The following is a 27511-nucleotide window of genomic DNA, read 5'->3' on the forward strand; positions in this document are numbered from 1 at the left end:
TTTAAGGATTGCCAAGGCCCCTATATAAAATAATTCAAGGGACATGATTATGAGCTCAGTTTTTCTACCCAGTTCAGGCAAGAGATCACTTTGCAAACCAAAAGACTACTGCCTTGAATCTATAGGAAGTCTAGCTTCTACATAGTAAATGCTTCTAAAAAAAATGTGAGGAACTAGAAAGTGGAAACAATGAAGTAATAGAAGTGAAGAAAAAGGTAGCATCTTGCTGCAGAAAAGACATAAAATCTCTAACAACAAGGAAAAATATATTACTTTTAAGGCAAATGTAAAAGTCAAATAGAAAGCTGAGATGTCATAGTTCCTATTCTCATAGAATTTGCAGTCTTGTAGCGAGAGATATAGCATATGCATAGTTGAGTACAATGTAAAATAATATATCTGTGTATTAGTAGAATACAAAAGAAAGCATTTTGGAAGTTCCAAACTAACTTACAGGGAATCAAGTAGGAGGATAATGTATAAATTCAATAGGCAGAGAAGCAAATGTTATTATAGGAATGTAAAATGAGCAAAGAAAATGAAACAGAAAAACCCTGCACATACATTATGGATGGCTAAATCCTCCACTTGGAGGAAAGCATCAAAGTCTCAAAAGAGACTAGTTACGAGTTGGGGGGCAGGGTAGAGAACCAAGGGGGATAGAGTGCTGTCCCTGGAATAAGGAATGCCTGACTTCAAATTCAGTCTCAGGTACTCACCCTGGGCAAGTCACTTAACCATGTTTGTCTGAGCTTCCTCAACTGTAAAATGAACTAGAGCAGGAAAACCACTCCAATATCTTTACCAAGAAAACCTCATACAGGGTCAAAGTGAGTCTGATAGGACTCAAGAACAACAAAATGCGTGATTCATTTTCCTAGATTCTTGAAGAGAGGGCCCCTTCAATTATCTGGATTCAATATACATTATAAATGTTATCAGTCTCCTTCCAGCTAGAGGGCAGAGGGAAATGGGGGATATGAGAGTAATGCCATAAAGGAGGAGAAAGGGTACAGATTTCAGGGAGCAGAAAGGAGAACACCTTGTTTAGCCATTTTGCCTCCAGTCTTGAGGCACATAGGTCATAACTGACGGTCTAGGGGTAAGGTCGCAAAGACAATGAGCCTTATTTCATCCATACCTAGAAGCAGCGTACCCTGAAGTGATCTCTTTACACTGCAGCTACGAAAAAAAGGCAACATAATTTTAAAAATCTTGAATGACCATAAGCTAAAAGGTCACATGTGATTTGCAACAGACTCATCTTTTCAAAAGAGAAAATCAGAGGCTTTCTGAAAGAAAAAAAATTCAAGTAAAGCCTTCATAGTACTATTTCAGTATGAGCACTTGAGAGGCAGTTCTCCCATCTAGATCTCTTTATGCTGATAAAATCAGTCTTCCAGTGAAAGAGATCGCATTCAAAGGTGTTCATTTACCTTCCTTAACATGTCTCTTTTTTGTGGGGGTGGGGAAGGAGGGTTGCTTCCTTTACCTCTGTATCAGACTTCCTGTCTCCCCATATGTCTACCTCTGTCTACATTTTTTTCTTGCATCTTACTCTCCTATTCTCTATCTCCTTTGATTGCAAGACAAAAGCAATGAGAACTCAAAATTCATTGAATAAAATTTTATGTTGCTTCAATTCAAAAACCTGATGAACATTACATACATTTTAAAAATGAAATTGCTTATTACTTAAATGTCCTTCAAATGATTTGATTTCATTATACATTTGCTAGGGGAAAAAATCTGTACCTATTTTCAAAGTAATTTGCCAGATGGAGCTTTAATTAGTTTCACCCATGGGTTGTATTGAATATTAAAAGGCAAGACAACTGTACATTTTGAGACAAGGAACTCAGCCAGCAGAATTGTGGGAAAGTCTATCTGACAACAAGCTTATTGCTAGCCAGCTTAGCTAAAGGAGATGTTTAGAAGATGGCCACCATCAGGATGTAAAAATGGCTCACAGATTTATAACTAGAAGCAACATCAGAGGTCATCTAGTCCAACATCCTCATTTTACAGAGGAGGAAACAATCCTAAAGAAGCTAAGTGATTTAGTAGTCAAAGAAGTGACACATTTTGGGGCTGGAATGTGAGCCCAAGTCTTATGACTTCAAATCTATCACTATCTCTTCTATGCCATGATGTCTCTTTTTGTTGTTGTATGGTCATTCAGTTGTATTTGACTCTTTGTCACCCCATGGACTAGGTCCCTGGGGTTTTCTTGACAAAGATGCTGGAGTGGTTTGCCATTTCTTTCTCTCATGTTTCCCCATTCTGCAGATGAGGAACTGAGGCAAGTAAGGGTTAAGTGACTTGCCCAAGGTCACACAAATAGTAATTGTCCAAGGCTAGGTTTTAACTCAGATCTTCCTGATTCCAGACCCAGTACTCTATAGATGATGCCTTCTTTAGCTAAAGTTAATTAAATAGGTACATGTAGTGTAAGGAGAAGAAATGTTGCAAGAACTTGGAACATCAACCATCATCACACCTTTCAACTGAGAGAAAGAAAGCACAGCAGGGAAACTACATGGGCCTAAGGAAAAGAGAGTTGGATGGGATGAATATATTCCCATATTCCTTGTATATGTTTTGTATTTATTTAAGGTCATAGGATTATATAACTAGAGCTGGTCCCAGATGCTATCTTGTCTAACCCCATGATTTTAAAGGTGAGAAAGCTGAGGCCCAGGAATACTAAATGATTTGCCCAAGGACATATGGAAATAAACATCACAGGTGAAATCTGAGTTCAAGACCTCGGAATCAAAAATCATCTTGTACTGTCATAAGAAAATGTCACACTTTGAGTGACTGTCTTTATATCTCAAGTGCCTTGCACATATTAAAACCTTAAATATTTGCTGAATTGAACTGAACAGAATGGAATGGACTGGTACACATCTGGAATCCAAGCTACAGCAAAACTGAAGTCCATTCTCTTGACCTCCAGGATGCTGAGAAGTGGCAAGCTATGATGGTTGAGTGTCTGCACTAAGTTTGGGAAAGTTCAGCATTAGGATAATGAACCACCATGGATAGGGCTCAATCAGATTACCTAAGGAGGGTTAAATTGCCCCAAGTTAGAAATGGAACAGGTGCTTCCTTGCCAATTCACAGTATAATCCCTTCACTTCCAGACTGAGAGACCCAGTCTAAAAATAAAAAGGAAAGCTTGAAAGGTAGAAGATACACAAAATGGCTAGAGGACCCCATTATCCCATTTTTACACACACAATGACTTGCATAAGAAAGAGAATATTAATTCTCTTACCTGTCTATAATTCAAAGCATCCAAAAAGGGGGAGTTTTGAGTAAAAACCACAGATTTACATGGCATGTTAATTCCTAAAGCAAGGGTGCTAGTAGCTGTCACAACCTAGAAAAAAAGAAAACTTTCATAGGAGAATGTAGTTATAAAACAAGATTGATGTGTCCACTACAGTTTCTGAAAGCCAAACGTTAAGCCTGTGATGAAGTTCTTACTACAAATGGTTGTCCTTGTACAGTCATGTCCAACACTTTATATCCCCGGTGGGGTGTTCTTGGCAAGGGTTCTGAAAACATGATCCTTCAAGCAGAGTATATGTATCATTCATTTTGATGAAGGTGAGAGCTCGATTCACACCAGAGCAATGAGATATACTTATATATTTAATCATAATTAATCATTAATTATTTAATGACTAAAATTGAATGTTTAATCATTCAACATTCAGCTAATTTTGAAATTAGTTACAGGTAAAAACTCTACTATAATGATTCAGATATGAAGTGCTCCATAAAACAAAGCTATTTGCATGTTGAAGGGATAATTCAACCATAGCACTGTGATTTGATTATAAGAAGTTCCCTACAGAATGAATAATTTTCAGTATTTTATTAATCTTTTCCAAGACCCATGAACATTAGGAAAGATGTCTGATAGCATTTTAAAAATAGAAGAATTATGCTCTTTGTTACATTTTTCTTGTAACAGAAAGAATAAATTACTCTTCAACTACTCTGGCCAAGATTCATCTTGAGTTGAAGGTTGCTAATGAAATATACCCACCTTGATAGAAATGAGAAATGAGCTACTGGACATGAACAATATGGAAATTTAGTTTGCTTAACTATCCTTCCCCATTATTAGAAAATTTCTGATGAGATGAGAGAATTGTTAAATGATAACAATGTTTAAAAAACATTAATTAAAATTTTTTAAGGGATATGACCTGTGTCATACAGATTTTTGTCATTAAGATTATAGCATTTTTACTCAGAATGTCATAGTTATAATTAGCCACAACTAAAGCAAAGTTAAGATATATTCAAATAATTTGGATAATTTGGACAAAAAGTTTTATTTATTCAATTTTACTTTAAGAATTACATAACCAAATTCACTAGATAATTATGTGAGTTGATTTCATTTTGACTCAGGGTCACTATATCACCCACAAAAGCCCCTTCTTAATAATTCATTATGTCAGAAATATAATCCAGGGCACGTTTCAACATGTTCTCCCAATATGGGAAACGTTTGGCTATAGCACATTTCTGGACTGTTATCTCTAATGCCACTTTCAGAAGTAAAGTGATAAGAATGTGAAAAAAATTTGGGTGCCTCCAGATACAAAGAAGTTTATTTTATCTGAAATCATTGTATATAAATCATACAATTTATTTGAAAATGACAATTAAAAGAATATTTCACTCATTTAACTATTTTGCAATTGATAAAAATCTATTTTTTTCCTATCCCACCTCTTCCCACTCTCTACTGGAAAAATAAAAAATAAAAACAAAAGCAATACCCTTGTAACAAGTTCACATATTCAAGCAAAACAAATTCCTTGATCTGGCCATTGACTATGTCCCAAAAATATATCTCAGAATATTTCATCTCTCAAAAAGAAAAGGCCAACTTAAGATCAATACTTTAGAGTTGGAAAGGACCTCAGAGGTCATTTACTGTAAACCTCGAAATTTATAGAAGGGGAAACCAAGGCCCAAAATAGGTACTTGACTAAATTCACATAAGTAAGTAAGTAATATACTCGGAATTTAAATGCAGATCCTCTGACTCTAAATCCAGCATATTTTCTACTATACCATGATGACTTGCAGGCTTTATCTAAATAATATTACTCCGTTCATAAATGGGGGGAAATCAATGATAGATGTTTCTTGACATTCTGAGCTATAATTCAGAATGAGTTTGTGGGCTGTTTGTTTGTTTGAGTCTTCACCAACAGTCATATTAGTATGTCATCTAAAGGTTCTTAATGATCTCTTTGCCATGGACCACTTTGACCTAGGCTACTGAAATCTATGGATCCCTCTTCTCAGAACAATGTTTTTAATTACATAAAATACATAGGATTACCAAGGAGACAAATTACATTGAGATAAAGATGTATTTTTTCCCATTCAAATTCATGGACCTGTTAAAATCTATCCACAGACCTCAGTGGGGAAGGGGATGAAAAATGGTGGATCTATGGATTCTAGGTTTAGGACCCCTGATAAAGATAAAATTTTTCCATACATAATTGAAGTATTTGTGGCTTTGTAGGCATAGGCAAGTGTCCCTATCACCAAACAGACCACATCTACTCTATCTCTTAGCAGATATTCTTTAAGAGATGTCAAAATCATTATCGTACAACCAGACTGATGATGAATCTAGCTAAACATAGGTAGACTGGACTTTGGACAGCAGACATCGAGATTGTCATCAAGACTCACTGAAAGCCATTCCAGCATGGTAGGTAGGTCTTCCCAGAGTTTCTGTTCCACCAACATTGCCTTCATGAATCTAGGGACACCTCTATTTCACAATGCATCATTGAGGAAAGATTTTACTAAAATGAACATAACACTAATTTTATGAAAAGCAAAGATTTACTGACCCTGAGAAACCCTTTCCTGAAGAGTCCTTCAATGAACTGTCTTCCTTTGGCATCAAGAGAACCATGATGATATCCAATACCCCTCCTCACTAGAGATTTCAATTCTTCACTTTTTTTTGTTGATTTTATTCGGTTAAACATCATCTTCAAAGTCTAAAATAAATGAAGAATTTTGAATGCTTTATCATATTTTCAGTACATTTCTACTTAAAGCAGAAGTTTCTATAAGCAAGCGGTTCATATGAAGCAATGATACATCCTTATTCCATAAGATTAAATTGAACAATAGCAAAAGTAATATAAAATAACAAAACTTAAGGAAGAAAGCAGAAACATTTTTCTCTATTGTTTCTTTACTTCTATAATGTTTCACTGCATATTTACAGGGCTACAGATGACTTCACCTGTTGGACATGGGACATCTGTGCTATGGCAGATACTCCTTGGAGCAACTTTTGGTCTTCTAACATAAAAGTTTTGTCACCCCTGCCCAAATGCGTACTAATACTTTAAAAACACAGATTAGCTCTAACTAACAACTCTGCCCTTTAAGATTACATATCATTTTCATCCAAAGAAAGAATTGTGGAGTCTGAATACAGATCAAAGCATATTATTTTCTCTCTTTTGTGTTTGTTTTTTCTTTCTCATGGTTTTCCCCTTTTGTTCTTATTCTTTTTTCACAACATGACTAATGTGGAAATATGTTTAATATGATTATGCGTGTATACCCTATATCAGATTGCATATCATCTTGGTGAGGGGGGAAGGGAGGCATGGGGGAAAATTTGGAGCTCAAAATCTTATAAAAGTTGATGTTGAAAGCTAAAAATAAATTAATAAATTAATCTTTAAAAAGATTACATATCATTTCCAAATTGTCAGTAGACATGAGTTCAAATTTTAATATCCTGACTTATTATCAGTGTGATCTGGGGCAAGTCACTTAACCACATTGGGCCTCAGTTTTCTCAAGTGTAAAATAAAGACATTTTCTAAGTTCCTTTCTAACTCCAAATTCCATTCTCTTATTTGTAGCAAAATAGTTACCTATAATTCTCACACATTCAATCTATACAGGCATTGTCACATTCAGTAAAAGAGTTACGTATAGCCAAGGGAAGATTCTGAAATAGAGATTGCTATCCTCATGAATTTCACTAAGTGCTGAGTATAATTAAACTTGTAGGGACTGTAATTATTAATGTAAGGTGTCACTGGAAGCAAGAGATAATTCATCAATACCACTTTCCATTGAAAGTTCTTACCTGTGCATCTATCATTTTTGGATTGGCATAAGTGCAGTCTGGAGGTGTCACAGTCTTCTTTTCCAACATTTTTACTAAATTCATGTACTTAGCTTCATGTACTATGCTTTGATCCATCCTTGAAGATCTTTTCAAGGCATTTTCAGGCCTGCCCCCCAATAAAAAGAAACTTTTTTTCAAATAAATGTTATTTGGTTTCTAAAAGATTAATTCATTTCAACAAACTTTAAGTACTAAACATTTTTGTTTGCTAAATAAATGTTAAAACTAGTCATTCAACTCTGTAAATCAGTGAAATAATTCAGACATTAAATGGATAGATATCACCTGGTCAACTTATAGAACAAGTCATAGAACTTATTCCAACTGAAGTGGCCTTAAAGATCATGATTAAGTGGTATCCTTAAATCACGACTTTTCACAGGACAACTGACTTTCTAATAAAGTCCATATATAGAAATAGGAGACAAAATTATTGCACCAAAAGGGAATCATTCAAATTGGAGTGAGAAGATGAAAGACTTGAGCTCTTTTTTTTTTTTTTAACACTAAACTAAATATAACAAGAAATTAATATAACAACTAGGGGTTCTACTCCTGCCTCCTTTGATTGTCTGTTCTTCCACAGTCAAGGATAGTGGAAGGATTGATGAACTTTGAGAAAGGGGCTTTCGGATCACATAAATATAAAATCCATATCCTGGGGAGAAGAGATTAAATCCTCTCTGTGAAGTAAGTCTACTCTTCTTGGTGTTATTTTTCAGCTTTGTAGATTTCATTACTCTATGACTCCAGAGGAAGTCTTCCATAAGGAAAGGATGCAAAGGTGAAGCCAGTGATCAGATCAAAGATTCAGAGCTGGGTGAACTACAGAAGGACATCTAGTCCAACACTCTTATTTTACAGATGAGGAAACTAAGGCCTAGAGCTTAAGTGAATTGCCCAAGATTACAGAGGTGAGGGACAGAATCAGGATTCAAATTCAGAATCCCTGATTCCAAATCCAGTGTTCTGTTTTGAGATTGTTATCCTTATTTCACAGATATGGAAACTGTATCATAGCAACTTGCCTTGATCCATTTGGTTATAAGTGATAAAGATGGTAATTAAACCCATATTATTCTAACTCCAAGTCAGATACTGATCCAAGTCAGTAAAGGTAAAGCCATCTTGTTGTCTATTTTTTATCTCCTATTCATTCATTTAATAATTCACACAACAAAAGCATTTAATAAGCATTTGACTGTTACATTCAATAAACTGTGCTAGGTGCTAGGAGAAATACAAAAATAAATGGTTTAGCCTCAAAGAGCTTATAATTCCCATATCAGTAGAATATTAACAAATATGAGATTTCTATATTCTATCACATGAGAAATTGCATTTCTATGTTCATTGATGCGTCGGAATGGAACAGACCCTTTTGCCTTGAAATGGAACATGCATAAGGGCCTGGCAAGAAAAGAGAATCAGTCTGGGTATGCAGAGGATGGACTTTTTTCTCTAAAGATCTAAAAGAAACTTCTGAGGGCAAGGGGAAGGACCAGAACTATAATTTTATTGGCTTAAGGACTGTTTGGTGAGGAAACAACCTCCATCAATAGAGTTCTGCCCCTTATAGTTTTACAGAACTGCCTGGAGCTCCCACCCAGTCAGATAGCCTATATGTGTAAGATGCCAGACTTGAACCTAAATCATCACAAAACTGAAGCAAGTTGTCTATCCATTATGTCACACTATCTCTATAGAGGACACATACCCACGTGTCACCAAGGACACATAGTTACAGCATCTTCTATTCCCCATCCTACTTTTATTCTCACTCATTTGGGAGCTTGGGCACAACATCAATCTGTGACCTGTGACTGGATCTTATGGGACATTTTTTAAACATTAGCGAAGTCAGGGACCAATTCTTTACAGGCAAATACATACACAGTTGGTGTTTTCTCCATTGATTTCTTCACTTTCCTCATCTTGTCAATTAACGCTTGGACTTCTTTGTCTGTATTGGCTGACTGTCTCCTGTTCTGCTTTTCTATTAGAGCATCCCTCACGCTTCTTGCCATTTGCTCTACAGAACTTATGCTGAACCTGGAAATAAATAGAAGAGACTTTTGCAAGAGGGGAAGAGCCTATTTTTGTGCATGGTGCTATCCTGTATATTTGGCTATGTTCAAAAAAATTGCAGGAACGGATTCAATCTACTGTCAATGGTATCATCTTAACTTGGTCTATCAATATCTTGTTAAAGGGACACAAGAGTTATGCTGACACATGCATACTTTTGCCAGTGGGACCCTACAAATCATAATGGGTATAAGGAATAGAAAAATTACGTGTAGGGAAGTAGTGTCCAGGGAAGGGCAATTTGATTTAGAATATTACTAGGATGGTAAATGAGGCCACAGGGGAAAGGATTAACACATCAATTCCTAGATCAATGATAAAGTTGATATAATCAAAGTTTCAGAACTTTGAGAAGAGGGAAAGGGTGAGCATAAGGATGCCTGTGGCATCATGGTGGCTCTTGAAAAGATGACAAGATGTACAGAGTGAAGTGAAACATGTCTGAGGCCTATCAGGAAAGAAAATGATAAGGTAGTCACCAGTCAGGAAAGCTGGGCCCCTGAGTGGAAGTGTAATACATCCTAATACTTTGATTTCCTACTCAGTTAACTTGGGGCTTACTGGCTAGATTCCTTCCTTCCTTTTTTCCTTCCTTCCTATCTCTCTTTTTTTCTTTCTTCCTGTCTCTTTCTCTTTCTTTCTTTCTTCCATTCTGCCTCTTTTTTCTTTCTTCCCTCTTTCCTTTTTTCTTTCTTTCTTTCATTCGCTTTCTTTCTCTTTTCTCAAAGACCCATTTTCTTAAAAACCCATTTTACTCTGGAGCTCTCAGATTGGACCACAATAGGTTCCTGCCCAAGCACTACTTAATGGCTATATTTTGGTCCCTCCAGGCTCAGAGTGAATGTCAATAGTAACTATTTCTCTTTTGACCAGCAACCTTGAGAGTCTTCCCCTCCCAGTTTGATTTTTTTTTTAAATTGAAGGGGCCATCCCTTGACTCACTTCTTAAAGAGACCTGTTCACTGCATGGGTGCTACCTCACTCAAAGTGAGAACCTAAAAAGGCCTTATTCTAAAAAGATCCAGGGTCTCCCATTGCATCCTGAGCTATCTCCTGTTATCCTGATGAATATTGTGAGGAATGTGCTCACTCTAAACAAAAACCAATACTCACTGTGAAGCCAGGAAATTTTTCATTTTATTTTAGCCAATTACTCTATATTCCTATTCTATATTCCTATATTCCTCCCTAAAGGAGAGTACACTTGTTCAGAAAAATGTAACACTTTTTATGCTATTCCCAATTTGATTTTCCCACCTTGCTCTCCATTGGCTGGATGCAGCCTCCTGAACCTCCTACTTCATGTTCTCCTCCTTGACATGATCCCCTTCAAACAGCTTCTTAAGATGACATACAAGCTACTGACCTTTTACCTTATCAGAAATCTGGTTCTACTAGATGACAACTCTTATTAGAACCAATCTCCTGTGACTTACATTCTGCTATCCCTCAAAGCTGGGAGGAGTTTTAGCCCTGTACAAACAGAATTCCTCCTTTTTGTTTCTCACAGTATCTGGCCATTAGACCCAGATGACTCTAGAAGAGAAAGTGAGGCTGGTGACTTTGCTCAGCCTTCTCTCACTCAAATCAAAGTCAACTACAAGTCATGTCATCATTTCCCCGATGTCATGGTCCTCTTCAAAAATGAAGGACAAACACAATCCTAATATTGTATGGATTTTTGTTAGGTACTTTTCAAGTCTATTACATCCCATTTTACAATTCCAAAGTTGTGGTGTTTAAGTGTTGATTGCTTTAAATGTGTCCCTTCAATTTAGCTTTAATTTCAGAATGCTAATAATTCTCTTAACATTTTCAGGCACAGCTTTGTTTTTGGTACCTTCAGCTGACAAATAATGGAATCCAGACATTCTAATGTGCTTTAATTTTCTGGATTCCTTTCCTCATGTTTATTTTTTTATTGCCTTTAAGTGGGCATTATGGAAATGAAGTTTTCTACTACATGAATAGTTAGATATCAAGGTAACCTTCTACTGACTTCCTACAGACCTTTAATGGTTCTTTCATGTCAATGCTACCATGATGGTGTCTGAGGCCTACCTTTAGGAGTGTTCCTTGAGAGATCAGCATTTCTTCCTCTGGTCCTTACCGTAAGTACTAGTTACTGCTAAGTTCCACTCCTAAAATGTTTTTATGATTTCTGTCAATTATTGTAGGAAAACATTTACTCAGGATGCTAATAGAAGATTTCAGCTTTCTAAAAATTATTCTACTTTGGTATAATATTCATGACAATTATAATGATATCCTCAAATTCAAAATGGACTTTTTCAGAATTCCAGTCAACTTAGGCTTATCTTCTCAAAATCAGGTGAAATGTCATTACCGTTTCCTCCATCTGTTTCATTATTAGATATAATCACAATAGTTTATATTAACTGAAGTTTTCAATAACTTGGGGTTCTCCAACTTTCCTATCTTAGTAACTCCTCTGTTTCATATCTTATTTCATCTAATTAGTGTTAGGGATGTAATTCTTCTTGTTTTGCACTGGTCTTCTCTACATTGTTGTGTAATTTGGAGTTAAGGGTAACTATCAACAATATCAGTATAAAACCCTTTTCTATACCTAGTGAAATCCATTTCCAATTTTGCTGAGATAATACTGGTATATACTAGAACTATACCTGTCAGAGGATGGTTTCAGAGAAACCTGGGAACCAATATGTACCATTATGAACCAATTCAGAATGAAATGAACAAAATCAAGAAACGATTTATACAATGACAAGAATGTGATAAAGACAAGCAATTTTTAAAGAATTAAAGATTCTGATCAGCAAATTGATCAACCATGATTCCAGAGGACTAGTGCCAATGCATACTTCCTGACGGAGAAGGGAAAGTGCAGAATGAGATATATACTTTTTTTTTAGCATGGCCAATGTGGAATTTTGTTTTGGTTGACTATAGACAGTTGTAAGTTTTGTTTTTCTTTTGTTCCCAGTTGAGGGGGAAGAGTCAGGGAGAGAGATAAAGACAGAGACAGAAACAGAAAGAGAGTAGATTTTGATGATTTAAGAAACATTTTTTAAAAAGATGGTATTCATGTCATGAATCCTTTTCACCATAACTCATAGCTTTCCTGTTTCAATTACACATTAAAGCATTTCTAGTAGGTGGGTATTTATTGGTATAGTATTTCTGATTTTTCCAGTGTATCTCCTTGTTGCATCATGGAAGTTTCATATAAAGTTAACTCATAAGCTTATTCTTTGACTCTTTGGAGAAGTGACATTATATTGACCAGGGAACTACTCCAATCAGTACTGAATCAAATTCATCATTAATTCAGAGTACCCTCCATGCCTTCATAGCTGCAGTTACTGTCTTAGAATACATACAATACTCCCAGAAAACTCTTCACCCTTGAAACTCACTCTATCTATGGACGGCTTTCATATTAGTAATACCCTCCTACCTCTCCTTTGGATTGACTAGTTCCTCCTACAACCTCCTTTTCAAAAACTTACTTAAGATTGCTTCGTTCTTCTCCAGGATGAATTCTTGACTCTGGATTTTCACACTATAATGTCTCCACACTAGGTACTTTCATTCCCCAACCATACACTCCACTTTTTCAGTTTCCTATTGTGTGTTATCTTCCCTTGTTAGAATGCAAAACACATTGACCTCTGGGTCTTTCTTATTTCTTTTTATTTCCCAACCAAACCTAGATACCATTTGTTACTCTCTGCAGGGAGGGTTGGAAAGGCAAGAAAATGTGGTTGATAATTTGGAGTCTTTGAGCTGGGCAGGACTCAGTACCGGTAGTGGTCAGGTTTGAAGGGTCCCTCTCTGGTGGTTAGCTTCACATTCAGTTTGCCAAGGTGGGCCTCAGCCACAACTTCGTCCAGCTTCTGGGGGAGTAGTGCATTCCCACAGGGTACTTGTCTGAATGGGTCCAAAGCTCAATCTGGGACAAGACCTGGTTGGTGAAGGAATTGCTCATCACAAAGCTGGCATGGCCCATAGCACAGCCCAGGCTCATTAGATGGCCTTCTGCCAACAGGATGATCCATCATCCATTCTTCAGCTTATAATGGTTCACCTGAGGCTTCACATTCACCTTCTCCACAGAATTTTGATTCAGTTACTTTACATCTATTTCCATGCCAAAGTGGCCAGTGTTACATACTATGGCATCATCCTTCATCTGCTCAAAGCGCCTGCCCAAGATAATGTCTACACACTCTGCGGTGGTGACAAAGATGTTTCCCTCCTTGCAGGCCTCATCCATGGTAGTCACTTCATAGCCCTCCATAGAGGCCTGCAATGCATTGATAGAGTCTACATCTGTGATGATGACTAGGTCAGCAAAGCCCCAAAAGGCCTGAGCACAGCCTTTACCCATATCACCATAGCCTGCCACCACAGCCACCTTGCCTGCAATCATCATATCTGTGGCTCATTTGATGCCATCAGTGAGGGACTCACAGCAGCCATATAGGTTGTCAAACTTGGTCTTGGTGACAGAATCATTCACATTGATAACTGGCACTTTATCAGAACTCCACTGACCTTCATCTTATATAGACTGTGGACGCCTGTGGTGGTTTCCTCTGAGATGCCTCTGATACCCTTCAGGAGCTCAGGTATTTGGTGTGAATAAAGTTCATGAGGTCCCCACCATCATCTAGGATCATGTAGAGGGGCTGGCCATTCTTGAAATAGAGGATATACTCAATGCACCAGAGGTATTCCTCATCAGTCTCCCCCTTCCAAGTGTACACAGGAATACCAGTGTTGGCAATCGCAACTGCTGCATGGTCCTAGATGAAGAAAATATTGCAACTGAACCACTTTATCTCAGTTCCCAGGGCCACCAGTATCTCAATAAGAACAGCTGTTTCCATGGTGATGTGAAGGCAGTCAGCAATCCAGGCACCCTTCAGTAGCTTGGATGCTGAACACATCTCTCAAAGTTTCATCAGGCCAGGCATCTCATTCTCTGCTATGTCCAGGGTCTTGCATCTCCAGGCAGCCAGGCTGATGTCAGAGACTTTGTAAGGTAATTTGTCAGACATGTTGTGGCCTCCTCCATAGTTACTTAATGACTTAGCAGAGATCACCATGCAGAGACTTCAGGGATAGGGGTGATAGGACCACAGAAAAGTTGAAGCAGGTGGCAGGCAGCACCAAGAGGGGACTATCTTTCTTGTTTCCTCACTTGTATTCCCAGCATTTAGCACCCACTATGTGCCTGGATCATAGTAAACACTTAAAATCTTGTTGAGTTGACTTGACTTGCTGTTGACATAAGGTTTCCATTGTATGTACATCATATGGTTGGCATTCTCCTACTTTGCTGTTATCACTAATCCCCTCCATGCAGGTATGTATGACTTTGAGGGGCTGGGCTTTGAAGAGCTATTATCATTGGCAGTAGTAGTAGTAGTAGTAGTAGTAGTAGTAGTAGTAGTAGTAGTAGTAGTAGTAGTAGTAGTAGTAGTAGTAGTAGAATCATTGTATTAAATACATAAAGTGTTTTAAAGATGACAAAGTGTTTTATATATGTTATCTTATTTGATACTCCAAGGTTCTAGATCATAGTGCCCTGTGTATCATTCAAACCAAAACTAAGCCAGGATTGGGAGGCATTCTAGGACTCTTGGACTACAGTAGATGTCCTAAATTTTATGTGTGTGTTATGATTCCCTTGATAGTCTGGTGTATGGTGATGGATCCTTTCTCAGAGTAGTGTGTTTTTTAATCATAATTGAATAAAATGTTAAAATTCTCTCAAAAGTTAATAAAAATAAAGTTGTAATGTTTCCCATTCTATTTCTCAGACCCACTGAAATCTCAGGTTAAAAACTCCCAGATCAGAACAACTTAGTCTAGGATAGAAATGTTCATACTGGAATCTACCACACCTTACTAGGACTGATGGAGAATGAACCAAGGAAACTTGGACTTTTGATGACTTTTTCAATAACTTAATTTTTCTATGTTTTCAGTTTTTGTGAGGGTACTGCTTCTGAATCCATTTCCTCTCTCTTATCTTTCCAAGGTACATTTTGGTCCATTTACCTTGTTTCAGGGCCTTCTCTTACAAAAAAAAAATCATAGGAGCAAATGAATCATTTTACAGCAATTGCCACCTAACGGTGGAAAGTGGAAAATGTATTTATATTTGTTTTGTCTAGGACCTAGATAAGCAACAACAGAAAAAGACAAAGACTAGCAGAAGCTTTTGTGTGTCCAGCTCCTACTATAGTGCCTTGTGCATAGTTAGGTGCATATCAAATTGAATGAAAACATAGACTGAAAGCTAAATTCTCAGGTTAAGAATTCCCAGACCAGAATAAGCTAGTCTAGGCCAGGAATGATCATATTAGTGTCTATAGAACCTTAGTTACAGATGAGATAATGGAACAAAAGAAAAAATAGAAGGTGGGTTGTAATACATAAGAACATAGAACTAGAGTTTCAAGGGACTTCAGAGGTGATCTAGTCTGAGCACCTCATTTTACAGATAAGGAAACTGAGGCTTAGGGAAAATAAGCAAAGTCATAAAAATAGTAAGAATCAGAGGTTGAATTTGAATCCAAGTCTTTTGTTGCCAGAACCACTGTTTTCCCCACAATATCATGAATTGAATTGAAATGTTATTAAAATGCTAGGATCTCCACATTCAAACTTCTTACCAACATATTTACTTTTTCTTCTTTGGCAATGAAGGATGAACATGATCCTGTGAACATGATCCTCCTCTCCTCCCCTCTCCTCCCCTCCCCTCCCCTCCCCTACCCTCTTCTCCTCTCCTCTCCTTTCCTCTGTCCTCTCCCAAAACTTTAAACCTACTATACTCTGAAACTGGGACTCCAAGGGGCCCCTACCAAGGCCCTAGCTTTACAGTAATTATTGATAGTAATTGTTGCTATTTCCCACCTAAGCTTTGTTTTTCTTGACCTCCTTAAAGGGCCATGCCCTGACTACTTCTTAAACAGGCCTATTCAACAAATGGGTTTTGCCTCACCCTAAGTGAGTACCTGCAAAGACCTTGGCCTAAAGGGCCCAAGGTCTCCCAGTGCATCCTGGGTCATCTCCAGTCATCCTGAGGAATATCAGGTCACTGGATCCAGATGGCTCAGGAGGATAAAGTGAGGCTCGTGACCTTGCACAGCCCTCCCTCACTCAAAACAAAGTCAAATGCAAGTCATGTCATCATTTCTCTAATGGCATGGGCTTCTTCGGCAACCCAGGACAAACACAATATTTTAATATTATCATCAGTATTTATCAAAACATGGATCACTCTCCCTTTATACCATGAACTCCTTGAAAGCAGGCACTGTCTTCTGCTTTTCCTTTTATCCTCAGCACATAGGACAATACCTGGTAGCATAATAAATTCTTGTTGACTAATATTTCCCACTAATGCCCATTGTAAGTATAGATGTACATGTATATATGCACATGCATATATATCATATATTACATTTATGTGTGTATATATATAAACATATACATGCATATTACATATTTATGTATGTGTATATATATATATATATACATATAAGTGTGTATGTATGTGTATATATTTATATATGCTCATTTGATTTTTGTGAAGTACTAAGGCATGCTCAAATAATGATTACAATATCCAAAAAAAAGTTAACAGGACCTGAAATAAACTAGATGAGATTGAGGAAAAATCCAGAAGTAGACTAGTTAGTTAATAGTCTACTTAAAGATGATTCTTAAAAGGAAATAGGAAAGTAAAAGTCATTGAACGGGACGCATATTAGTATCTCAACAAATGTATACAGAATGATGACAAATTGGGCCTCCAGCAAAGGTTTCAGTAGGAAAACTATCTTAACTTTCACTTGTGTTCAGCTGTTATCAACATATTCTCTTTGGAGGAGAAAAAAGCCCAAATGAAACTTTTGTTACTTACATAAAAAATAATGCAGGAAGTTTATCCATTTGTCTTAGCTTTTCAACCAGAACTGGAAACATATGAGCCATGTCATCTGACTGAGAAACGGAAGCAGGTCTAAGAATCCTCAGTACTTGCTCAGCCTAGAGTGACACATTCAAAGGAATCGAATCAAAAGGCAGTCTATAAAGCCCAGCCCAAAACAGAATTTAAATAAACTCAGGAACCAAGGTGGAGAAGAAAAAACAGGAGCTCTCCTGCACTCCCCCAAATTCCCTTCCAAACAAAGCTAAATATTACAAATTATAATGACTGAGTTTGTCTCCAAGTGAGATAAAAAAAATGTACCAACCTCACTTCACTGAAGAAGATGGATACTATGGGTACATACCATCAGACAAAGTCAATGTGATGGTTGATTTTGCTTTATTGTCTACTGTAACAGTTTCAAAAAAGAAAAAAACAATGTGGTTCGGCAAAACCAAACAACACATTTTCCCTTGCAATTCTGATGAATTTTTTTGTTATTATTTCAATCAAGTCCAAAAGAACAAGACACACTCTTTATAACTACATGAAAGTAAACTCCATTATATAACCCCCTCTCTCCCAGTAAGAACTCCAAGATGTACCCATTTGGACTCACTTGGTTCACTTAAGACAAGAGAGTCCATGGCATCAACATAAAATACTCATTGGCAGGATGCTGGTAATTATCATTCTTCCCCTCCCCTTACCACACACACCCTTTCTTCTCTCAATAGAAATCTGTCTCTTTAACCACATGGGTACTGTTTTTGCTGTTGTGCAAGGTCCCCCTGAAGCATGTGAATGATCATGACTTTCTGTCCTCTCATCCATTCATCTCCCTTCTTTAATGATAAAATTGTACGCTAGTATCATATTAGTGTCATATTAGATTCAATGATCTCAAAGTTCCCTTCCAATTGTAAATCCTAGGAATTTATAATTGGATAGCAAAAGTAGCCATGGTGTCAAGATCTAGGATATTGAACCTTGGGTCTCATGATCCATCTCTGCTAGTTTCTGATAGGACACAGTATAAAATACACATGTAACATCATATCTTATAACTTTTGGGGAATTTTCATCTCAGTTCATTTCTTCCCTCAAATAGCTTAGCATAACTCAATAAACTAAATAATAAACTCAATAAACTACACTGGTATATCAATAGCTTATAAGACAACCCACACTTTGCCCTCAAAATACATTGTGGTATGAGCTGATAAGGATTGGCCTTAAAGTCAGAGAGACTTATAGGACCATAGAACCAAAACTAAAAGAAATCTCAGAGACCATTTGATCTAACTGAGATCCAGAGAGATTTAACTACTTGCCCAAGATTACAGAATTGGTAAGCCTCAGAGATAGCAGTTGAAATCAGTCATTACTCTTTATATTGTTCCTATTGCCTGGATTCAAATCCTGTTATTTATTCATACTAACTGCAGAACTATGGATGAACATGACACTTACTCTTTTTTCTTTTTTTTGTTTCTTTTTGGTAGGCACCTGGGATTAAGTGACTTGCTCAGGGTCATACAGTGTGTCTAAAGCTGGATTTGAACTCAGGGTCTCCTGATTCTAGGACTCTATTCACTGTACCACCTAATTGCCCCAACATTTAATATTTCAATCCAAAGACATTGAACTAGGCAACACTAAGACTATAAGTTGTGGAGGAGTTACCATTCTTCACTGACACAGTAATATGTTCTCCCTTCCAAAGCTTCCTAAGTGTTTCATACATGCTAGCATTCCATGGTACATGCATTGTGTGGCACTTAGACAGAGAAACAAAGATGTCTCTTTATTCATCAATCCCAAACTCCTCATTCAGTGTTTTTATTTTAGATTTCTAATGCTAAATGTACACAGAGTGTTTAAAATGCTGAATTATATAAAGCACTGAATTGGTCTTCTAGTTTTGTCAATGTGTCTTTATCAAAAGTAACATTTTTTAAATGTATTTACCTCGTTTTCATTACCATTTCTACTCCAATTAGCTATTTCTTCCTTTAATGCTGCTTCATATTTTCTAGCATCCATCTTTGTAATGACTATTTTGTTCCTAAAGTAAACATATTCCTCAGGACACAATTCCTTGGAAACAATCAAAAGAAAATTAAATTGTGTAAACATGGACACCAAAATCCAGTAGATGTATTTTGTTTTCTGTATCTCCCCAGGAAGATTATAAGCTCTTTAAGGGCAAAAATTATCACAAAATCCTTCTGCAACCTTCACATATAGTCAATAGCTATATAGTCAATACACAATATTTTCTGAATTGTTTATTGAATACCTGTACTGTTCTCACACCATGCTAGGTGTGGGTAGGTTAAAAAAATGAACATAATACGTGTTTCTGGATCTTAAATGTGGTTTAGGAGACCAAACATAGAATGAAAAAGAAAACTATATGGAACAGCCTATTAAATGATAGATGCTGTATTGTACATTATATTTACAATAGAAATTCATAAAAAAGGTCAATTCAATAACTCAATCCATTTAACTTTATTTAGGCACCTACCAAATAGGAGATGATATGATGAGTGTCAAAAACACAAAGATTCCTTCCCTCATGGACTTACAATATGAAAGAAGAAATAAAACAAATTATTATAATTTAAAGAATTAGAATAGAATTGCAAGCAAGAGACTCAAAACAAAGTTCAGGAAGAAAATCAAAGAAGAGAGATCACTTCTGTGGGGGATGGGGGAGAGTTTTGGGGAGCTTGGTAAGTCAACAAACTCATTGAAATCTAAAGGAAGAGATTAAATAGAATCAGACAAATAGAAGCTAATGAGTCTATGAGACATCAAGAATCAGTCAAACAGAATCTAAAGAATAAAAAGATAGAAGAAAATGCAAAATATCTAATTGGAAAAACAACTGACCTGGAAAATAGATACAGGAGAGAAAATTTAAGAATTATTGGTCTACCAGAAAGCCATGATGAAAAAAAGAGCCTGGAGAACATCATCCAAGAAATCATCAAGGAAAATTGCTCATAAGTCCTAGATCCAGAGGGCAAAATAGTTATCGAAAGAATCCACCCCTCGTCTCCTGAAAGGGACCCAAAACTAAAGGAATAAACTTTGGAAGACAGTGCACAGAAGCCCATTTGATATATTTAACTATGGAATATAACCTGTATACATGTACAGAGACAGAAAAGGTTAGATTAAGATTGGAGAGTAATAAAAGACTCACTTTGTGTGAAACACTGTGTAAAGGGGAGTAAGGCTTTAAATATGAGTTAGATATAGTTAATGGAAGGCTGTAAATGCCAAGATAAACAGTAAACAATGGGGAGGCATTGTAGAGAGCTAAGGGGAGTGCAAGTCCCGTGATCAAGGCCATAGCTGAGGCGAAGCCTGTTCCCAAGGGACTTGTGCTTACACAAACCCTGGCAAAAGCTCTCCATGACCCTGGAACCTGATGTTCCTGCAGATACTGACGTTCTTTGCAGAAAGTTGCAATTGGGTCTGGGAACTCAGGAACTAGCCTCAGGAGCAAGATAAACTTCGTTATTTGCTTTGGGTACAAGGACGTGGGTGAATCATGGGATGGTGAAGTAATGTCATAAGATGGTGAAGCAATGGGATGAGCTCAGCCTGCACATGATTGTGGTTACAGCCCTTAAATACCATGACCCTCAGTTGAAAAAATGGATCGCTCTCTTGCTTTCCCGCATGCGCCAGGTCTTTCTTCGCACCGCTCACAGAAGTACTCTGGATGCTGGTCGCCTGCAGCAAAACACTAAAGGGTTTATTTCTCCCCCGTGAAGAATAATAAGAGTCAGAGTGGACTAAGAAAATTATTTGGAAATATATGTGAACATTACAACAGAGGACTGCAGGCAGAAATACTAGGAGAATATTACCCTAGTCCAAGAGAAAACCAATTTGTGCCTGATGATGCTGGCAACAGTAGAGTGAAAAGAAAGAGTTGAGAAATATAATAAGGGTATAATTAGCACATGACTTGTCAGGAAAAGAGGACAGTCAAAGCTTCTAAAGTTTCAAGCCTCAGTGATGGTGAGGATGAAGTTTTATGGTGATGGTGCCATCTACAGAAAGAGGTTAGGTGTAGTGGGAGTTTGGGAGGAGAAAATGGTCCATTAAGCTTTGCACATGTTAATTTCTAAGTTTCAATAGAAAGTATTCATCATGATATAGGAAATTTGAAACTAAAATTCTGACTGAAGGTATCTATTATGTGCAAGAATATATGATCTCACCAATGAGGAGCATGAAAATAGAGCCATGGTGTGCGTGCATGCGCACACACACACACACAAGCATATATGAAGGAAGATAAGCCAATAAATGTCATAAGAGAGGAAATAATCTGAGAGGGAGAATAATAACTATAAATGTTCAGTGTCATGGAAACCAATACAAGAGAGCATAATGCCAAGGATGATTACTGAATGAATAAATTAATGTAAAGAGAGAGGAAATGGTAGCTGCAAGAAAAATGAGGACAGGGAAAAACTACTGGGTTTGAAGAATATGAGATCACTAGTCACCATGCAGAAAGCAATTATACTAGTAATCCTGACTGAAGTCATATTAAAAAGAATGTAAAGGAAAGACCATTGTGTAGACACCAATTTTGCAGTAGAAGAAAAGACTAATAAGAGAATAGCTTGATGGAGTAGCAGGGTCAAGGGAAGTTTTATTTTGTTTTGCTTTGTTCTCTAAGGGAATTCATGAATATGTTTGTAGCATGAAAGGAAGTAATCAATAGATGCTGATGGAGCTTAAACAAGAAATAGATGAGATTGTATTCAATTGAAGGCAAAGGTAGATGACTTCACTTTAACTAAATGGAGGGCCACCTTACCCTCAAACCAGTGGGCAGGAACAAGGGATAGGTGAAGACAGAGAAGTTTTGGAGTGGAAAAGATGAAGCATAAATTGATAACGGCATTAAGCAGAAAGAGAGGTTATCTACAGGGAATAAAGGGGAGAGGAAAATGGGTGAAATTAGCAGCTTGCAGAAAGAAAAAGCATAGCCTCTTTAAACATGTTAAGGAATTAATAGAGGACAAATCAAAGAATTCATAGCCAGAAGTAATAACCCAGTTAAGATTAAATAGTAACAAACTTTAGGGGACCTATTCAGCAGGGAAGTTTTTGTAGTCATCATATGAGCCATAAGAATGTCATCTTAGGTTATTCTGTGTCAGACCCATTATAACCTACTATTTTCTTATCATCACCAGTTCCAAGGCATGTCCATTTCAAAGGTAAAAAATATGGTTCTGATATACAGAAAATTGTCCAAACCCTTTCTGATTTCATTCCCATTTCCTTTTAATATCATCTATCGAGGTAATGACTTTCATAAGTTTATGACTCACTGCATGAAGAGTACTGCCTTTTATTTGTCAACTTATTCATTCAAAATTTAAAGGGGTCTGCTTATATTTCAGGATTTGGTGAATGAGTTCATATTCATCTTATCTATACTATTCATGATTCTGTAAACTTTAATTATGTCTTAGACTTCAGTAAGGGATAGGATTAAAAAGGCAGTAGTCATAATAAAGAAGAAAGAGATAAAAGAGATATTCAGGGAAAGCATTATCAGCATTCAATTAGCTAGATATAGAGGATGAGTCAATAATGACATCAAATTTCTCAACTGAAGTAACTGAAAAAAGATAGTCTCATTGACAAACAGACAAAAGTTAACAAGGAGAATTCACCATAGAAGGGAGATGAGTTGTTTTAGATCTGTTGAGCTTGATTTGGCAATGGGGCATCCAAATGCCCCATTTAGATTACCAACTTAAAGGAAGTTGGAATGAGCTCTTAGATAAGCTGTGTATATTTGAAACTCATTACCGTAAAAGTGACAGATTCATCCATTGGAATTAAAGTTTTTCTAGGTAAAAAAAAAAATAGAAAGATGTTTTATGTCTTCTCTATTGCATGGATATATGAAGTGGATGGGTTTCACATTGGGAGTTCATATGTGGGATTTGTTGTTATCAGCTTGCTTTTGGTATATTACTACCATTCTGATTGAAGTTTACACAGAAAGGCAACCAGAGACAAAAGGAGGGAAGCAAAGGAGAAGAAGGAAGGAAGGAAGGAAGGAAGGAAGGAAGGAAGGAAGGAAGGAAGGAAGGAAGGAAGGAAGGAAGGAAGGAAGGACAGAAGGAAGGAAGGAAGGAAGGAAAGAAGGAAGGAAGGAAGGAAGGAAGGAAGGAAGGAAGGAAGGAAGGAAGGAAGGAAGGAAGGAAGGAAGGAAGGAAGGAAGTAGAGGGTCATAGACTGAGAATTAGATCATTATAAGAATAGGAATCAGTGAGGAATTCAAAGAAGATTTGCTGTAAGAGACAGAGAAAGAATCAATATCATGAAGGAAACCCAAAAAGGAGCATGCTGAATAAGAGTCTCCAGTACCAAACATCACAGATGCACAGAAAGTGAGAATTGAGAAAATAGTTATTGGACTGAGCAAGAAGTAAGTCACTGGTGACCTTAAAAGAGTTCACTCACTAGAATAGCTGAGTAGAAGCACTGAATATTACTGGATTCGAATTTTGCTTTCAACTTCTTTAATAGCTTTAATGAAGAACAACTTCTATCAATACATATTTACCTGAGCTCTGGGCCAAGTTTCCCATGCTTGTACCATAGTGTCATACAGCTGTATGCTTTCTCTTGGAGAAAGGGCAAGGTCAGATGGAAACCCATACTTCTCAATCTGTATAATCAATATAAGAAGAGTATGGTGAAACATTTCTTTTTGTATTTTATTTTATATCAGTCCCCCTCTTCCACAATCACTATCTCTTTATCCATGAGTTTAAAGGACCTCATCTTATTTAACTAAAGTTAAATAAAACTTATTTAGTTAAACTAAATTATTTAGTTTAATAATAAATTAAACTTATTTAGTTAAAACCAAAGTAGGAAAACAGTGGTGCCACGAGAAAATGTTCATGGTTCTGTTCAAACATTTCTACTGAGCTAACTTTAAAAACATTTCTGGGAATACATATATAAATATACACATACACACACAGACACATGCACATACACACACACACATACATACATACATACATACATACATACATACATATATATATATATATATATATATATATACATATATATATATTCTGTGACTCTCCTCCAGGACATCCAAGAATTAGTTGGATGAGCAAAGCTGAAAATTGGCAGTTAATCATAATTTAAAGCAGGCAAGTAGAAAATATTTGGTTCAATTCTATCAACTACATAGTAGTTCACATTTAATTCACATTTTATAGCATTTTATGATTACCAAGCATAGTTCATTATTCTCATTAGTCTTTACCAAATAAACCTAGATAAAAGGAGAGAAGGAGAGGAAATCAATACATATGAACTTGATTTAACTCTAAGTAAGATAATCCAAAATAGACCATAGCTTAGGCCTAGATAGTCATGAAGAAATATTTTAAGGAATACATGGCAATGATTTATAGTTCCTGGGAATGAAGAAATGAATCTCCTTTTTTCCAGCAATTAACATAGAAAGATGTTTTGTTATGTCTGTTTCTGAGGAATGGATGTGGGAACTGAATGAGTTTCACAATGGGAAGCCATGTGTTTAGTATGTTGTTATCATTTCGATTTAAAAATGAAAGCAAGGCAAAGAAAAGAAGGAAGGGAGAGAGAAAGAAAGAAAAAGAGAGAGGAAGGAAGGAAAGAATAAGGGAGGGAAGGGAAGGAAGAAGAAAAAGTGGAAGGGAAGAAAGAAGGGAGGGATGGAGCAAGAAAAAAACTGCATTATATGAACTGAAGATAGCTTTCTACCAAATTAGAGTTGGTCAGCTCTCTTCTCTCTTCCCCAGGCATGTTCAAAGATTGATAGTTGGAAGAGGCATTAAAAGTTACATGAGGCAATCCTTCTCAGTTTGCAGAGGAGCAAACTGAGGCTCAAAGAAGTGTCATGGTGGGTCACACAAGTAGCAAGCATCACAGGGGGCTATCAGAGGTTTGCTCACCCTCCCTTCTGTTGTTTTAAGTTCTCCTCAAACTGAGCTATTCAAGTTCTTTAAACATAAACGTGATGCTTATCACAATCAGAATACTTTAATAGACCTGGTCCTAATAAATTCTTGATAATAACTAGTGTATATATAGTGCTTTAAAGTTTGCAAAGTACTTTCTATATATTATCTCATTTGTTCCCCCCAGCCCACCTGTGAGGTAGGTGCTCTAATCATCCTCATTAAGAAAGCATCTGAGTAGGATATGAGCTCAGGTCTTCCTAACACTAAGTCCAGTTCCTTATTCACTACACTGTCTGCCTGTCTTGATACAGATGGCAAACTATCCATGCCCTCTTGAGGAATCTCTTGTCCATGTCCTCCTGTAAATCTTCCATAGAGGTCCACCCAGTGTGCTGGGGGTCTTGATCTCTGTCTCTTGACAATCTATAACTTTAATAATGCCTCTAGGAGCCAAGGTGGCAAAGTAAAGAAGTCCCTCTCACCCTCCCTTATGGAGCTCTGAAAGCCCAGAAAATATCACCCCAGGAAAATCATTGGAACAGCTGAACAAGCAGAAAGATGGAGTGCAGCAGTCTCATAGCCCAAGAAGCTTGGTCGATTAAAGGGAAAGGTCCCTGTCCTTCTGGAGGAGGGGGAATAGTACAGGACAGGAAGCATCCCAGTAAGCCATCAGCAAGTTCCATCTCAGCAAACCAGGGGGAGATCCTGAGTCCCATGGAGATGGAGCAGGCAAGGGCCAACAATAGGACCCACAAGGACCACCAAAAGCAGGGGAACTGGTAGACACCACCTCAGAAAGTTCTCAGGAAGCCAAATCTTCCAGAGCTTCAGCACAACTCGAGGAAGCATAACTCAAGGAGGCACTGCCAGGCTGGCAGACATAAATCCAGCAGCCAAAGATTCAAGTGCTTTAAAAAAACCTGGGTGAGCAGGTGTCCCCCAGGGGCCAGACTGTCCATCCTGAGAGCTCCAGAGTTGTTGATCCTAGCTAAGCACCAGGTAAGCTGCCAGACCCCTACAGCCTCCAGATGCCAGCACCTGAGACCTGAGCACACAAAGCCAGTGACCAGATCCTGGGCACCAAGCACAAGAAGCTTGGGTCAGTGACCTCAGCACTCCATCAGGAGAGCTGAGCTTTAAAAGTCGGGAAATAGGCAAACACCACGATCAAAAAGCAGAAACAGAAAATGACCATAGATTCTTATTATGGGAACAGGGAAGATCAAGGCAAAAAATTCAGAAGAGGACTATATTGTCAACATATCTATACCCAAAATTTCAAAGGGTAGTATGAACTGGTCTCAAGACAATTTATCACTATACTGTTTACTCTTGCCACATATTCTGCCCATACATCACCCTACCAACTTTGACTCTGCCCTTGCTGCCATAGTTCTTCCCTGGCAATATGCCCCAACAAATTCACATCTCTCATGTATTTTTCCACCGCCCTTTGGGTGACTTAAAATTTTAACTAGACAGACATTATGGTCTTCCATGAATATGCATTGAATCACTGGAAAGTACTTGGGTAGGCAGGTGATTCAGGGAATAGAGCACTGAACCTAGAGTAGGGAAGACCTGAGTTCAAATCCCACCTCAGTCACTTACTAGCTATGTGATTCTAGTCAAATCTCTTAATTTCTGTTTGTGACAGTTTTCTCAACTACAAAATGAGACACCTGTCTTGCAGAATTATTGTGAGGATCAAATAAGATAATATGTCAATAAGCTATTTGTAAAGTTTTTATCACACTATCACATAGCAATCACTACGTAAATTCTTATTCCCTTCCCTTTTCCCTAATCATATGGGGAAAAAAGGTCACTGTTTCAGTTTTGGTTTCAGTTATAAAAAGAACTGTTCAATTACTCCCAAAGCAATCTGACCTGCTCTCCTTCCCCTATTACAGTTTGGGCCTAATTCTACAAAGAAAACTATCCAAAAACTATGTTCCAATGGACCAGCTCCATAGATTGTCCATCAAATTTTATGCCATAGACTGAACAATAGGAAAAATGCTTGACTTTTCCTGTGTTTATATGTAGGGCAAACTCTTTTGAGTGAATATGGAATTCATATAACTAAGTTATATAGTATTCTGTGGCTTGGCATAGTTGGTACAATGTCATCTGCAAACAGGAGCAGCTACAAGACAACATCATCTATAAGAAATTCCTTTTATCATTTGGACTCTGTTCCTCACCTCTTTTGGGTTGCAAAAAATTCCTTGGGTGAAT

At 37.2% G+C, this 27511-nt stretch overlaps 1 protein-coding gene and 1 pseudogene across 4 annotated transcripts in view; both read right to left on the reverse strand.

Moving 5' to 3' along the window:
- LOC140514131 (probable ATP-dependent RNA helicase DDX60) overlaps positions 1–27511 on the reverse strand; it is a 167240-nt gene that overhangs the window by 63219 nt on the left and 76510 nt on the right. For all 4 annotated transcript variants that reach the window (XR_011970448.1, XM_072624208.1, XM_072624207.1 and 1 more), the window contains exons 24-30: positions 23866–23970; positions 19212–19340; positions 17232–17356; positions 9110–9268; positions 7175–7322; positions 5907–6059; positions 3284–3388 (exon numbers count right to left, since the gene is read on the reverse strand). Coding sequence is in view for 3 of the 4 variants with exons in the window: in XM_072624208.1 (XP_072480309.1) it covers positions 3284–3388; positions 5907–6059; positions 7175–7322; positions 9110–9268; positions 17232–17356; positions 19212–19340; positions 23866–23970 (924 nt within the window). In the remaining variant the exon portion in view is untranslated. The remainder of the gene's footprint in view (positions 1–3283; positions 3389–5906; positions 6060–7174; positions 7323–9109; positions 9269–17231; positions 17357–19211; positions 19341–23865; positions 23971–27511) is intronic.
- On the reverse strand, positions 13808–16021 carry LOC140513911 (adenosylhomocysteinase pseudogene; annotated as a pseudogene).

The sequence above is a fragment of the Notamacropus eugenii genome, chromosome 7 (assembly GCF_028372415.1).
Source record: "Notamacropus eugenii isolate mMacEug1 chromosome 7, mMacEug1.pri_v2, whole genome shotgun sequence".
NCBI classification, from domain to species: Eukaryota; Metazoa; Chordata; class Mammalia; order Diprotodontia; family Macropodidae; genus Notamacropus; species Notamacropus eugenii.